At 41.6% G+C, this 17,261-nt stretch overlaps 1 protein-coding gene across 1 annotated transcript in view; it reads left to right on the top strand.

Moving 5' to 3' along the window:
• The first annotated feature begins 4,351 nt into the window (after positions 1-4,351).
• LOC121869809 overlaps positions 4,352-17,261 on the top strand; it is a 51,600-nt gene continuing 38,690 nt past the window's right edge. The window contains exon 1 of the mRNA XM_042371389.1: positions 4,352-4,454. Coding sequence (XP_042227323.1) covers position 4,454 — 1 coding nt within the window. The 5' untranslated portion in view covers positions 4,352-4,453. The remainder of the gene's footprint in view (positions 4,455-17,261) is intronic.

Raw genomic sequence — 17,261 nt, 5'->3', positions numbered from 1 at the left:
GTCGCTTTCAGTGTGAGCAATAAGGGTGAGATCGTCTGCTTACTGAAGTTCAGTAATGGAAGCTGCCGACATGTTTGATGGCAATAGCTACCTCATCCAGGGATGGAGATAGCTGAGGTGGGTCAGCTCTGGATGCTAAGGGACCTGCTGGGTAGTCAGGACATCCACATCAATGTTTCGGTTGAGCAGTGATTGGTAGTGCTCTTTCCAGCACTGAAGGAGGCCTTCATCATCTTTAATTATGGATTTACCATCGGATAAGAAGAGGGGGGCTCTGCTACGAGTGATTGGCCCATAAAAAGTTTGAGTGGAATTGAAAAATTTGCGCATCTTGTGGTGATCTTCAAATGTGTTTTACATGCTTTATTTTTAAACCAGTCGTTCTTTAGATTGCAAAGTTCACACTGGACCACATCTTTCTTCTTGCGGAAGGTATCAGCCTTGGTCCGAGACTGAGGGTTGTTCTGTCAGTCAGTTGAAGCAGCACGTTTGTCATTGACGAGTACATTGATTGCTGGGTCATTTTCATCAAACCAATCCTGGTGTACTCTTTCGATCTGGCCAAGGGTCTCTCTGCAGGTTTTGGTCATAACAGTGTTGAGAATATACCATTCGGTACTGGGATTTGGATTGTTTATTGTCGGGTTGTTTATCAGTCCACGTTCGAGCTGCTCTCTGAAAGCATGTGCTACCTCTTGATCCTCCTGACGCTTAGTGTTAAAACCTCTTCTAGAGAATTGCTGCCTTCACCGTTTTGGGGCGACGTGAAGTAAGAGCTTGGGTCTGACGAGCCGAAGATCAGTGTGCAGTGGTCTGAGTTATGCATGGCACGGGTGATGAGGACATCTCGGCAATCTCTTTCTCTGACAATGATGTAGTTAATGAGATGCCAGTATTTGGATCGAGGGTGTTGCCACGAACCCTTGAACTTGTCAGGCTGCCTCATGAAGGTATTGGTGATAGTGAGGTTTTGTGCAGCACACTTGCTGAGGAGGAGTAGGCCGTTGGGATTACACTTGCCAAGTCCATTTCTCACTATGGTTTCCTGCCAAATGTCAGCATCTCTGCCAACTCTGGCATTGAAGTAACCAAGGAGCACAACCTTATCTTCTCTCGGGGTAGAGGTTAGCACTCTGTCGAGGTCGGCATAGAAGGACTCCTTGATGTCATCCTCTGCATCCTGTGTTGGGGCGTATGCACTGATGAAAAAGGCATGACATGAGTGATTTAGTAGGACTCGGAGCGCCATGAGGCGCTCGTTAATCCCAATAGGCATTTCTGTTAGCCTGTGTAGGATGCGTTGGCGGATGGCAAAGCCAACTCCATAAATGCAGTTTCTCTCTGCAGCAGGCTTACCTTTCAAGAAGGTATAGCCTCGTCTTGGAGCCGGGACTCACTAATGGCTGCTATGTCATGTTATACCTAACCAACCTTTTGCTATGTATAGTTTGTTTTTGTTTGGATCTGCTATTATTATTGTGTTTTCGACCACATAAGGATGACCTTACTGGGTGTGGTTGCCTAGGCAAGTTTTTTTGGGGGGGGCAGGCTATGTTTAGGGCACCTTTTCTTGCTGTGTCCCCATGTGGGGTGAGCAGAGTGGCTCCACGAAAGGGATGCTCACTGCTCAGTTGCACAGACAGGACTGGATTGCACTGCTGCCTAGATCCCATTCCATAAACAAAAATCTTATCGGTGCCACCGATGTGAGATTTGTGCCTAGAGACTCACGGCAGTCATCTCTGCCTGTCCCCATCGCCATTGGACTTTTGAGGATACAGGGGATTTTCATGATGATGAGACATAGGATGAGCTGGATGATGGCTGCGAGTGAGTTGATTTATGTGGATGAGGCAGGAGCGAAGGCTGCAATCACGCATCTTGGCTTTCCCTTTTCCTGATTCAGTGGTGCAAGTGTTGCAACGATTGGGAAGAGGGGAGAGTTGCAATGGACTGCCGATAGCCCAGTTTGTTGGGTTTCGCCGCCGGTGTAGTCATTGGGTTCCCATGGTGGTCACCTCTTCCGTCTATATCGCCGTTGGGTCATGCTGGAGCTCTGTAAGCATGTCTGCCTGATGCGGGGCTCCATCGTAGATTTTCTGTTCGAGGTTTACTCCCGTAGCCTTATACCTCTGAAGGTTAATCTGCAAGGCAGCGGGGCAAATGGATGGTAGGCGCCAGGACGTTTCCACATTCCAGTGGGTCTATGCGCCGTCCTGGACGCACTGCTACTCCGAGATCTCCTGCTGATCTAGCCTGGGCCCACGAGGCACCCAGTTACCGTTTGTTGCCACGAGGAGGCACAGCAGTATTCTTGATGGTGAAGAGACTGTGTACTGACAGGGGAAGACTTATGCAAGTTGCTTTCCTGTTCGCCACGAGGGCTAGCCTGCGGCGGTAGCTGAAAGCGAGAGAGAGTAAGCAGTGCTTGCACATTAACACTAACATAATGCTGCCACACTAGACGCATTGCACCACCCTGTGCGTTATGAACACACACACACACAAGGTATTGACAGACACAGGCTACACATAACATACGTTGCTTACTATACACACACACATAAGTTATTGACAGTCACAGGCTACTCACAACACACACACACACACACACACACTACACTTATCAAAATCACAAACTACACCCACTATTCATAATGCACAACACGCACACTACCACAATGCATATACTATATACAACACATATACTGCACACACTACATACATAAAACTAGCGATCCATATCATGTTTTTGAGGCACAGTTCACGTCCTTGTTCCAGTATCTGCACATTACCTGCATGTGTTAAAATGTTTCAAGTTCTTGCAACATTTATCTAAGTCAAAGATATTTGATTTGATATTTATCAACAGTCACATTTAATCTCTTTATATATGTTTTTTTTCTCTCTGTGACAAGGACTTGTATCCCACCCACTCTCCATCAATGGGGTAACTCACTTTTAAATAAAACAATTGTTGTAATAGAGTTACTCCAAAAGCCATGGGGTTGCGTGCAATGGTCCTGATACTATATATCATGATGACTGTCATAAGGAAGCAGTCACACAAATGAAAGCATATTGTTGAGATACTAAGTTATGCTGCACGCCTACATTTTTCTTTTTTTAGATTCCATCTGAAGTTGTTATTTTCTTTGGGCCCATGTGCACATAATAATAATAATTAACGGTTTATTGAAACAACATGGCAGCCCAAAGGATGAATTATACACTAAACAGAGATGGTAATCATAAAGTACATGGTGACATCAGAGAGTGGGTCACCTAAGTAGCAAATACTCTCAGTATAAAAAATAAAAATAAAAAAATTAAGAAACATAGAGTGAACATATAAGTTAGTTAACTTTGGATCTGGTATATGGGGGTCGGTCTTATAAACTTCTTTGTCAGTTGTCTCCCACAGTTTCTCGCGTAGGTACAAAGGACAACTTTGGCTACTGACCCAGCTTACACATGATAATGGAGAGAGTTTTTTGCACTGTATTGTTGTTGGGAAGGTGATGATATATTCTGGTGGGGAGGAGGAGTTGACCGAAGGTTGAGAGGCTGACCCGTAAAGCTACAATAAGAGATGCACAATTCATGGGCGAAACATCGCTGCTTCACCTGTGTCTTTGGAGATGTGTGTTCTAGCCTTGCTAGCTCCTATCCGTCAAATAGAGAAATTATGTTTTATATATTTATGAAAATTGGCATTTTGAGTTGAAAATTAAGTTAATAATACAATCCACTTTCCAAATGTTTCCGCTTAAACCAAAACGTTAAGTAAAATAATTTTCTTATAGTGTGTGTGTGTGTGTGTGTGTGTGTGTGTGTGTGTGAATATTTTGTTTTCCATTCGTATCTATTCACTTAGATGTGAGTGAGGGGGGGGGTGTCATTTGAACCCCAGTGTTGTTCCCAAGCTGCCACACCACTACAACCTCCGTTTAACAAGAAGTTCAGGCTATATAATACCATCCATGGGTATTTTCTTGCCTAATGATCAGTCGACAGCTATTATGTCGTTTTAGTTTGCTCCTTGTCTTCAAACATTGTGCTTGTCCCTTTATCAATACAAAAAATAACGCCTTGGCAACATTTACAGGAGCTACATACCTTCGTGTCACCGTGACATGAACTTTTTATTCGTCATGTTTTCAAATTTTGTCAAATAACTGTTTTCAGACTGGATTTAGTCAGCTAAGATATCATCATCCTCCGTGATGCTATCGCCCAAATAAAGGGAAATATCTTAACGAAATACAAAGAAAGAGCTGTAAGGTGGTTAGTGGCACTTGGACCATAGATAATGACATGGCACCCGGACAGAGGGCCGAGCCAGACACATAACTCAGTAACTCATATCAAAGCTGACGACGTGAAGGAGTACAGCATAAAAGCTTTCATTATTCGTCAACGCAATTTATGACAGACATCCCTCATCAACACCAGTAAGCTTTTTAACGAAATGTTCTTTTAGTTTGATGTCATTGATACCAAAACATCAGGGAAGTGCGATTTTTGGAATCCTTTGAGAAGATGGAAATAAATATTTATTTAGATCATGCAATAAGAGATTATTAATACAAATAATATAGTTTTGTTGTCGACATAAACTTGGACTATTATGGTGTTATATGTGGATTAATTACTTAGATTCAAATAGTATGTATAAATAAAGGCAATTTAACTTGGTGTTTAGGAGAAATGAAGTTCATTTACTATTTGCTAACATAAAAGCTGTAAACTAGATATCTCTGTTTTGCTCTCTGAGTATTTTTTTTTTCAGTCGGTAATCGTGTAATTTTTGTAGATTAGTATTATTGAGTGATCAATGGCTTAGATTTTTAAAATGTATAGATACCTTTGAGCGCGTACTCTTAATTACTGTACATCGTACAGTATATTAGACATCAAGTATTGACATTATAAAGATTGAGAGAGTAACTCGTCTCTAAATATATATAAATATAGTCTTGGTATACCTTGCTCGTGTTGCCTGAGGGTCTCAATGATATGACGAGATTATCACTCCGTGATATCATGAGAGTAGTGTTGGTACCAACTAGACTAGAGACTATAGTATTTCAACGCTAACCCGGCCCGTAGGCCACGCCCTACTTCTATAAAAAATAGTTGATTGCTTCATTGAAAATGTTCGTGTAGCTGTCCATAGCTGTTCACAATTGGAAAACTGACCTGTTATTTTCTAAAATAATGTTAAATATCTGGACTTTTAAAATGCAAATAATTTCAAAGCATTGGCACTTCAGAGAGGATGTTTAACAATTTTAAATATCAATCACAAAAGGTCGAAGTCAATGTTGAAATTCGCTTTGGAATGAAGTCCTTTCATTATTTCTTTGTTTTGTACCAAACATAAACCAAACAGAAATAAATATCAAACATATGGTACAATGGGTAGTGAACTACAGTTTGTATGGCTGAATCATTTATATAACTGATAAAACTCGGTATAAATATGCGCAGTTCGGGGAGGTAAAACGCTCAGGGGAACAGCCCCTGGCCTTGGTGAGCAGACTCAACTCACAACTGCGTCAGCAGATGTCAGTGCTGTGTTACTAACCAATAAAAATATTTCTCACACCCAGAGCAAATTATTTAATCTTTATCCACTAACTTGGCACTCCCTATCTTAAACGCTGCATTGTGACAAGCTTTAAGTAATACGAAGTATCTAGAAGCTATGTAGAGGTTTAACATTTTCATCCTCTGTCAACAAGTATCAAGAAATTTGATGCAATTAAACGAAAATCTCGGCCAATGATGGACGAGGTATAGATAATTTGTGTGTCATAGAATTTTTATGCGAGCTCTACCGTACTGACAGTCCGAGTCAAGTGTCCAGCTGAACTGCCACTGTCAGCTGATCACCCGTTGATGTGGCAGCAAAGTCCAGTGGCTGTTCCCCAGAGCGTCTTGCCTCCCTCCAGAATGTGCTTAATTAATTCAAGTTTTATCAGTTATATATATGATTTGGGATATATCCAGCCATACAAACTGTAGTTCATTACCTATTGTGCTATATGTTTTTTGTTTTTGTTTTAACGGGGAACAGCCCACCCTGGCACAGGTCTTCCTCTCACAACGGGGCTGGGGGGGGGGTGAAAAAATAAGAGTAAAAATAAAATAAAATTTGAAAATAAACAGATTATATTAACCAGCTTTTTGAGGTGAGACAGATTGTATATGAGTATGGAAATACAGAAGGAAGAGCATTCCACAGTTTGGCTATTTGAGGAAAGAAGGATGTACTATAACGGGTTATTCTATAATGAGACCGACATCCACAGAAAAAAGATGGGCACCGTGGGCAAGACGAGTGTTAAGGCCAGTCCACACGCTCGAGCAGTGCCCGGCGGGCATGCGCTAAATGCCCGTTATCGGGCAAAATTGGCGGGCAAACCATTGGAGAGCCCGTTCCCGTCGTTGAGCGAAATCATGGTCCGCCAGCCTGGTGGTTTGCTGCCCGATATGGAGAGACGACTCTGTATTATGTAATGAGGACATTCGTGTGTGTTCTTCGTTCCTGCCGCTCTCCTCACTCTAGTCCCATAGCTTCCTGTCTATGCATATCATAATTCTAACATTATTCAATGAATTTTTATGTACTACAAATCTCACCTGCAAGTAATGTTCCTTGAGTACTTCATACATGGCTTAACAAGTTGCAGGTATTATGCGAGACAAACTTTGTTTTCATATCCTCTTTCTATACTGAAGTGATGTGTAGGTGCACCCAGTTGAAAGTTATATGAGCGTTGCCTGTAGATGAGCCTCTGCAGATATACTCTCCCTCATATTGGTATCCTGTTTTTTTTATATATGGTTCCACTTTCGCTAGAAGTTTGTAAAAGGTGTTGGGGTCCATTCTCATGTAATTGGTAAAGTCTTGCTCATGTCCATCTTGCAGTTTACGTGGCATGACTTCCCAATACTTTTCTTCGACCTAACCACTCTTTGCACCATTCCCTTTTCTGCATTTGGTTCTTCTTTTTGCACATAGCAGCAATTATTATAGTACACAACACTATGATCTTCGCTTTAACTGTCTGGCTATTATTCCTGCGACACACCATGGTGATCGTACCGCACCCGCCACTGCCGACCACCTACAAGCTACCGGCGCCCGACTATGACTGCCGCCAACCACCCCGTGTGTACTACAACACACAGGCTTTGCCCAGTAAACGGGCAAAGCCCGCCGGGCACTGCTCGATCGTGTGGACGGGGCTTTATGAGCACACGGCCTTGCCGGCGGTAAACAGGATGCCAAATCCACCGAACATTGCCCATTAAGTACCTGCAAAAGAGAGAGTAAAGCAACATTCTGGCGAAGAGAAAGGGAAGAAAGATTTTCAACTAAAGGAGGAGAGTTAATAAGACGAAAAGCCTTTGATTCCTTTGATTCATATTTTTATGTTTGGTTTATGTTTGGTACAAAACAAAGAAATAATGAAAAGACTTCACTTCGAAAGGGAATTTCATATTTGACTTCGACCATTTATCATAAATATTTTACATTTTCTGACATCCTCTCTGAAGTGCTAATATCTTGAAATCATTTGCATTTTGATAGTCCATATATTTAACATTACTTTAGAGAATAGCAGGTCGGCTTACCGTTTGTTAACATATTTAGTTTAAATAAATGGACAGCTACACGAACATTTTCTTTGAACCAATCAGCTATTTGTAGATATATGCAAGGGTCGTGGCTTACGAGCCAGGTTAGCTTGAAAATAATATCCAAGTAGATCAAAGTATCTAGCGTTTCATAGCATAAAGTCAACACATGACAGCGAGAAAATAGGGCATTACAGGGGAATGTTGATATATATGTTAGCGTAATATGAAGATGTTATCAATGCACAGCTGATAGGTTTATTTTGTAGATCTATGTGTATTAGGCAAATCTTCGGTGTTTATGTGCGCTGTAAGACTGGTGTACAGTATATACTTTACTTTACCCTCTTCGCTACTGATCGGCCTGTTAGTCGTTTAGACATTCGGTCAAGCCTTTGTTATGTATGGTTGGAAAGAATTGAGTATGCACTGGCTCCAGAATGTATCTGAATCTGCGCCAGTGTTGGTCAAGTCTGGCCTTGAATGAGCTTGCACTTAGTGTCATCAGACAGTGAAGGGCAATCAGCGACTCCGTCAGACTGCTCTGCTGCCTGTTTCTAGAGTAGTTTTAAATTATCCCCATGTTCATGCTTTATGTCCCTTGTATGTATGTGTCTCAACTGATACATGTTTCCTGACACATTTTGTACAACTCGATAAGGGCCACAAAAAATATATCAGTTTAGCTCTCACTTAATTCCTAAGGACCTACCAAGTCACCAGCTGGTCGGGGGGAATTTCCCCCCTCAGTTTTTCAGGGGGGGGGGGGAACTGATACTAATATGGAAAAAATAAAGGATTTTCAGTATTATATGCATATTATTTGGAATGCACTTTTTGAGGCAGACAATCTTGGAAAGGAGGGGGGAATGACATTCTGACATATGGTGAAAGGGGTGCATGGGGCAAACAAGGTTGAGAACCACTGTTCTAGGCCTTTTAACTGCTGATTGCGTCTGGTTAATGAGGCCGGAATATGTATATTATATAGGGTTGCGAAACCCAATTGTCTGTTATCCATTTATTCAGGGACTACCTTGGATACAGTTCCAAGTGTATATCACCGTAACTTATCACTGTAGCTATGAGTGTTAAGAGGAGCACGTAGGCTATGTTAAATAGTCCTGCTAAATACGTCCGGTCGGTGTGAAGGTTGAGTAACAATGCTGGAGGGAGCAGGCCTTTTTATGCTGACCTTAACAGCCACTGAGCCATCACGTGATATGATCATGTCACCTCATAGCCAGTGCAAAGTTACAGGGGGTGATATGAATATATAAACACAATGTACTGCAGTGACATTTATATAAAGACTAAAGGGCTGATACATCGCTCAGTCACCACCTTCCGAGCTTCCACGAGGAATGAACTAATCTCGCAGTAAACATCCTATACATAAACCTAACCATGTTACAATCATATGTGTAGACACTAAGTTGGGGACTCTGGAACCGTAGGTTCATCATCTACTGGGGTCCTAGTCTTAAGTGTCTTATGGGCAACTATCTTATATGCAATGTTCAACTTGGAAGACACTGACAAATAGCAAAACAGAAATATCACTGCCAGAATCAACACTATAGAGGGAATAGTTAAACTCGGTATTGCAAATCCCCGTGCAAAATAAAATGGCAGATGATCATTTAAATCAGCAAATTGTGACCTCTTTCAAGTAAGAAATAGCTGTCAACTTCTCTGAGACAATATTAAGTTTACCATTGGTGAAGTAAAGGACTTGAAACATAGGAATTAAATCTAAGTAAGATTCAAATTCAACGCAAAATGCTGATGAGAAGGCAAGGTTTTCAACGAACTACAAGTTATCTCACAATAATCCGGAGCTTTATAATAAACTTTCACAACTAACTGCTTACCACCATCGTGGCATTTTAAAATGACATTAGTTTCATCAGGAAAGAAAAAATACTGCACATTATGTAGATGCGCATGAAACACAGTTTTCCTAGTAATTGGCCTATGACTACATTGTGTCAGCGTTGTGTGTACGTTAGTTTGTATGACTGCCAATTCACATATCCCTTCTGCAGCAGGAATAAATGTGAAGACATAGGCTGAACATACGTGTAAACGTAAATATGACGATTTACACCTTGATAATACCCTAGGATCCTCCAATGCTAGCAAGGTATATTCTTCGTCTATTAGCAAAAGTTCTTTTGTTCTATCCAGAGTATACAGTGTCATTAACATACCAAGGGAAGGGTTCCAGATGGCATGCATTAAATTTATGCTGCCCTAGCATAGGTATGTGAATAAGAATAGCATTGTGCGTGAGAGTTAAATGATACGTCAACTTGGCTATTTGTAATGCTTAAAGAAGTGTCTTCTCAGGCACAAGCTTTGCATCCACTCGTCCTAACCCTGCATCGACAATGCTTGCGATTAGTTCATTTTTATTAGTAATTATATCTTGAACAAAATCTTCCGCAGCATGCAAATACTCAGAAAAATAAAGGAGCCACTCCAATGTAGGGACAGAATTCATCAACTTATACACAACCCTAGATAAATTGTTAGACTCCGAAATGATCGCATTAACTTTCGATTCCAAGGCACAAATTGCATGAAAAGTTTGAGTAATAAGACGATTTTGTTTAGAAACAGCTTGATCGACAATGTTCATGCGGTCTCCTAATTTTGCTACATCCTCGGCAGTCGCTGTGCCAAATAGAGTGCTTTGTATAAGACCCACAAAATTAAACAATCCTCGATTTCTTCATGTTTGAGAACGCACTTTTTTTGCAAGATCATCCTGAGACGCTGGAATCGTGTTTACGACAGCGACGAGAAGCTTGTGAAGGGTTCTGAGACGAAGCAACTGAAGCTCAACAGTTTGTGAAACCATTGTCGAAATGTTTGGAGTTGTACAGAGATCATTAAGGATTGTCAAAGCTGTCTGTAATTGAGCGTCAATGGTTTCCATCTGGGGGGGAAGCTTGAGCAGTCCGTGCAATGCATATTTTATGTTCACCACGTCCTTAACAATGAGAACGCGTCCAAGGGGTGCAACAAGCGCACCTGGCTTAAGGACATCTGTGGACATGTCGGTCAACACAACGGTGCCACAAAGCAGTAGGAGCAGCACCCTCATGATCCAAGCCATTCTATTTACGGAGTTGTTGGTCGTCTTCATAGAAAATAGATGTCTCCAGCCACAGTCCTCCCTCTCAGTCGTACTGCTGATCCCAGGTGGGGAGGGGGGGTGTATAGGTGCTTCAGTCGCCGCCGCGCAGTCTGTTGCCTAACTTTGTTGCGTAACAACCGAATGATGCTTCAAGATGTCACGGGCGAGTCCACTTCACGCCGGGGAGTCCACTGTCCACCAAAATTGCTGACTGCTGGTCTTGAGGTCGCTGGATATATCCAACACTGACGAGATGCTGCTCCTTCTGTGTGTCAAACCTTCGGAAGCCCTATATATATAGGGCTCGCTGGGGACACCGGGAGAATGTACAATCTTCAGTCACGACAGCCAAAACAGTCTGTTTAAAAAATGGTGAAAGGTCCACGTGTTGCAAAACCTTGAAGCTCGTAGGTATGTGGCACACTGTAAGCTCCGGGCACAGGATGCTGATTGCTGACCACGGGAATTCTTCGCCGCCACGCCTTGTTGCCAGACAGGGGTGTTGCCAACTTTCCATAAGATAGAAAGTCATCGATAACTCAGAATCGGTTATTGGAAAAAAAAATTGCACACCTCTTTGGATGACAAAATAAAGGTCATTCAACGTATAATGCCTCACTACGGGATATCCAAATACACTTGAATGCAGATAACACGTCACTGTTTTTTGCTTTTCTGTTTTAGTAAAACACTTATGACTTGTTATGGAATGTGTCTATACCGATTTAGTCGTTATTCGTAACCACTCGCTGCCACCTAATGTTCTAGGCCTTTTAACTTCTGATTCCGTCTTGGTTAATAAGGCCGGAACATGTATATTATATAGGGTTTTAGTAGCGAAACCCAATTGTCTGTTATCCGTTTATTCAGGAACTATCTAGGATACAGTTCCAAGTGTATATCACAATGACTTATCACTGTAGCTATGAGTGTTAAGAGGAGGACGGAGGCTATGTTAAATAGTCCTGCTAAATGCGTCTGGTCGGTGTGAGGGGTTGAGTAACAATGCCAGAGGGAGCCGACCTTTTTATGCTGACCTTAACAGCCACTGAGCCGCGTCTCAAGGAACCTGCCAATCATGTGATATGATCATGTCACCTCATAGCCAGTGCAAAGTTACAGGGGGTGATATGATTATATAAACACAATGTACTGCCCTGACAGTTATATAAAGACTAAGGAGTTGATACAGTTTGGCAGTGAAAGCATCGGTTGCCCTCTTTAATTCATTAACTATTCTCTGGTGAATTAGTTTGGATTTGCTTACGAAATCTTCAAAATGCGGATCTCTTCCTACATTTGCTACTAATGGAAGACGCTTGTCATAACCGTAGAAAGGAAAATGTGGGGTGTAACCTGATGATAGGCAGAATTTATGGATCTCTGTACATCAGACAATCACTCATCCCAATTATGGTTTGTAAAATCTATATTACTACAAAGTTGGTTAACAATCTTTCTAATAGTCTTTCGACCAACCCATTACTGGCCTGGTGATGTGCCGAAATATTACACTTGTTAATGTGATAAAAATCACACAACTTCGCAAACAATTCGTTATCAAATTGAAGTCCATTGTCTGTGAAAAGAATGTTAGGTGTGCCATGCCTGTCGAAAATGTGCTTCTTAAAGGCTCTGGCGATTGTCTCTGCACTCTTGTCATGGATAGGTGCAATATTGCAGTAGCAGGTAAAGGCATCAATCATGACGAAAATGCACTTATTATGGTACTATGATATGTCAGTTAACCCACCTAAAATATCCATACTAACCTTCTGCCATGGTCAGGTCAGTGTAGGATACTTGAGAACAGGAACTGGAGCCAAAGTGGCACGTTATTCTCATTACAAATCTGAAAATTATTTGCATATTGTTAAATCTCCTTTGCCATTTTTGGCCAGAAATATTTCAGTCGCATCTGCTTAATGCACCTATTCTTGCCAGGGTGAACTACTTGCGATGAGTCATGCGGGAGAGTCAGCAAATCTGGGACAAGGGATGTAGGGATAACCAACTGAATGACAATACGAGCAGTAGCTCCAAGTGTCGATTGACGGTACTAGACGTCATCATGAACTACAAATTTTCTGATAGATACAGGAGACTTAACCTCTATAGAATGAAACTCATGTGTCAAGGCTTCGTGTCTTGACAAGGCATTGGCAACGAAATTTCTTTTTCCCTCTAAATCTAAAGGTTTAAACTCTTTTACGGTAAGGAACAACAAGACATATTTGCTGGAGAGATCTTTGGTATTATAAAGGTGAACAAGAGGCTTGTGGTAGGTAGTTACAATCAATGGATATCTGTAGATGTTCTCCTGAACGTCTTTATTGCCCATAATACAGCTAAAGCCTCGAGCTCTGTCACACAATAATTTATTTTTGCCTTTGAAAGCGTACGACTTGCAAATGCTATGGGGAGCTATTTGTTCTTACACTCTTGTGGCAAAACTGCACGTAACCCACCATAAATGTAAGGTCTACCGAAATCCGGGAACCGGAGGATGAGTGCTCTGGTAAAGCATTCTGTCATGGGTTGCGTTAGGCCTACTCCGGCAACCCATTCCAGTGTTTGTTTACGGGAGATAAGACACCAAGTGAGCCATGACTCCATCATCAATATTCCATTAGTGGGCATATGAGCCAGACTATGGAGGCGAGTAGAACAGTGTTATATTCTTCATCGTGTCTCACGCCCGCCACAACCACATTTTATCCAGTAGGCCCCAGACCGTGGATTAGTTAAGACCTCCTGCTCTATAGACCTAAAACACAAGGACCATACAGTTACTATCTCGACACCGTCCAGAGACTGTCAGTGATACGAGAATTTGTGTGCAAAACCACAAGACTTTAGTTAAGTGTAGCGATTACTTTAACAAATCCCGTGAATAAAAGGGATCACTGGTGAAGGCCTGTTTGCTACAAGAGACACTCCAGGCCGATCTATTAAATCTAAGCTGTTAATTCCCAGGGTTAGCAAACTCCCCCTTATAAAATTATTGTAAATCGGGGTTATGGAACCTTGTCAAATAAATGTAAGTACGCAACATTTTCAGACTGGGAAACGATCTATAATTATTTTCAATTTAATAACTGATATTTCATTTCATAATTCGCCTCCAGATAAAGTCGCCAGAGTATACTTAATATTATATGGGTGCAGTTCGCGGCTCTCTCACTGATGTTGATAAGCGCTGTCCCCCTCAGACGTCCTTGAAACTCAGTATCGCCAATGGTGCGGCGTTTGAAATTACACTGAAATTTCTGAATATCACTTGACTTGGGATTTATTAAATATTATTAGATGGTAATTGCAGTGGAAGCGCCCCTTGGAGAAAAACCCGAACCAGCCCAAAAACTCTTATCACTACTAAAGGTAATGACTGATTGGTTATGACAATATAATCAATAACTTAGATGAATGTTGGAAATTAATAAAATTCATGAAAGCATCATCTAGCAAGCATATAACAAACACATTGAATGACGGAAGTGGAGTGAAATTCGACGTAGTGATACACCATAATCTCCTTGGTGAGTAACCATTGTTAAGTTACCTGAAACCCTATGGTAAGAAAAACTTATCCATGCATTCTTTCGTGATACGATCTTTCAACTCAGCAAATGCATTTTGCTGAACTTCTTCCCACTTAAAAGCTACATTTTTCTTAAGTAAATTTATCAAAGCAAGAGCAATTTTAGAAAATATCTTGAATAGAAGATATATAAAAACCCGCCATACCAATAATTGAGCGTACTTCATCCGCTGATTTCGGAATCAGATACGAACAGATGGCTTTCACCGTGGTGGTGGCAATGCTAACGCCGTTTTGGTTAACCACATGTCCTAAATACCGTATTCTAGGCTGTAGGAAGGTAAATTTTGACAACACATGGTCTATTCTTAATAAATGTGAAGACACGTCAGGAGACATGACTATTATATCATCAAGGTAGACTAAGATCTCTGTTCTCGAGATAGAACGAAAAAGTGCCGCCATAAGCCTACAAAACGTTTTAGGACTAGGATGGAGACCAAAGGGCATTATTCGAAATTTCTAATGACCTGAAGGTGTGCTGAAGGCTGTCAAGGGACGACGTTCTTCCTCTAAAGCTACAGTACCTGCCAGAAACCTGAAGTCATGTCTAAGCTCGAGAACACTTTACTCTTTCCCTAAACACTTTAACAGGTCTCTTAGCACAGGCAACGGGAGTCGGTAGGATACTGTCATCTTGTTTAATTGCCTATAGTTGACGTAGGGTCTCCAAGTACCATCCGTTTTAGGAACGAGAAGCAGTGAGGAATTCCAGGGACAGTTAGACTCTTGAATTACGCCCTGTACAAGCATGTCATTTATACACTGGTCCACCGTGGCTCTCTGTGAATGAGGGAGACGGTATGCAGTTAAATAGTGCCTGACTGTAGGTTGAACTAGATGTGTCGGTCCCAAGGTTTCTCCGTTCAATGCAACTGTCGACCTATACTGATTAAGCAATTCAATTAGTGTGGGTAAAGCTTTAGTAAATCCTATTAAATATATATGACTGGTGTCTATCACTGATGCTCGCCTGGGTGCTTTGGAGACGGAATCTTGTTCATTGTCAGAATTAGTGGTTAGAACATTGGGGACTGTGTTACTTATGTTAACTTAAAATTTATTGATATTCTCGTCTTTAATTGTATACTTAAGGACGGAGAATTAAAACAAATTCGTATTGTGTCGGAGGCATTGATGAAAAGGGAGTTTAATGGCCAGGTAAATTTCCACTGTTCCATCATGACTCGTGTGCAGCAAACAGTATACTGTATGTTATTCCCTCTCGTCTTGACGGCGAAACAGAACATCTTAAATCTAGGGTTATTGGGGTTTAATCCATGTTGCTCTAACCAATTGTCATCATGCTTAGGTGTGGCTTTGGTTTATTGATTAGGCAGGATATGGACATCATGCAGGAGTATACCAAGACAGAACTCGGAAAAAATGCGGGTTGTTATTAGTAGAGTCACACATGTTGACGCTGGAGACTGAGATTGAGATCGCTCTATTATGCTGGGCCTGTCTGGCTATATTACTTGGGACAGTAACTCCTGTCGTTACAAGTCACGTGATTCAGTCTGCCATTATAATTTCCAACATACGTGGCTAAATCTACAGTTTCCGGGTTAAAAGTATTCAATTTCTCACGTAGAACAACTGCAATTTTACATTATTTCATCGTCGGGAATCCTAGCAACAAGTGACCAGGAATATTAGTACCGTCGGCTACGTAAGCTACACAATTAAAATAATTATTCCATGAATCTACTCTAAAGTGTACTGCACCAATTACTCATACACCTGGGCCATTAATACCGGTAATACGTAGTAATGCACACCCATATGTAAGTGTTAGTAGAAAGAGCTGACAAGGAAGTTGCTTCAATAACATTAACTTCAGCTCGGTGTCTATAGAGATGGAAATGTTAATCTGACCTACTTGACCCCAAACAATGGGCCTTTGTTCTCTCATACTGGAAAATAAAGGTATTAAGAATTTAAGTCAGTGAAACAACGCAATTACCGGAAGCTGAGACAGAACTATCATTTACATAGGTATCAGTTGAGGCTATCGGGCTGTTTCCCGTTGGAACGAAGGTGGAAGTGCACTTAGATTAATAATAATGATAATGATAATAATTAACGGTTTATTGAAAGAGCTTGGCAGCCAGAAGGCTGAAAATATACAGTTACATATTTGGGGAATGGGTTTCGAATTACAAATAATATACAAGTGACATAAGTGACACAAATAAGATATATAATAACTGAGTATTGTGTGATAGCAGCGTGAAAGGGTGAATGATTATTACGCTTGTTCGCTGGAATGGTTGTTGTGTGTGAGTGCTGTCCCCTTTCATATGAGTGGGAATGTCTGAGCTCGCCACCAGAGGGAATGTTTTAGTCGACGTGGCGCGAATGAGAGGTTAACTCAGAGCGAATGGAGCACCCCTACAAGGCATTAGCAGTGAGTCAGTCAGAACACGGAGCTAAGAGAGCCGTGGCTCTGAGGAGAACAAGGAGATTTAGGGCAAGGTATAGTTAAGAAGTGCGAAGTACAGAAGGAGAATGATAGCAGGTGGGCTTTCCACCTTGCAGAGGCTGGTTTGTGGTTTAACAAGTGACAGACGTCCCTCAGTCCTCCAGGGGCAAGGGAGGTTAGATAAGCTAAGATAAGCTGGTTTAAAGTGCGAGGCTAGGGAATGTGCTGTTTTAGGATTTGTTGGAGGGTCCCTTCAGGTCCTTGTGTTGCTGAAGGGATGTTCCTCATCTTTTGTGATTGGGGGGTCCCGCCAGGTCCTTGTGTAACTGGCAGGATAATCCCCATCTTTAAGGTTATGCATGCGGTGTTGGTCTTTGTTGTTGGTTGTTTCTTGGAGGGTCCCTTCAGGTCCTTGTGTAACTGAAGGGATGTTCCTCATC

This window comes from Homarus americanus, unplaced genomic scaffold (assembly GCF_018991925.1).
Source record: "Homarus americanus isolate GMGI-L3 unplaced genomic scaffold, GMGI_Hamer_2.0 scaffold32583, whole genome shotgun sequence".
Classification (NCBI taxonomy): Eukaryota; Metazoa; Arthropoda; class Malacostraca; order Decapoda; family Nephropidae; genus Homarus; species Homarus americanus.
The sequence above is the reverse complement of the archived record's forward strand: the minus strand, read 5'-3'. Positions and strand labels throughout refer to the sequence as shown.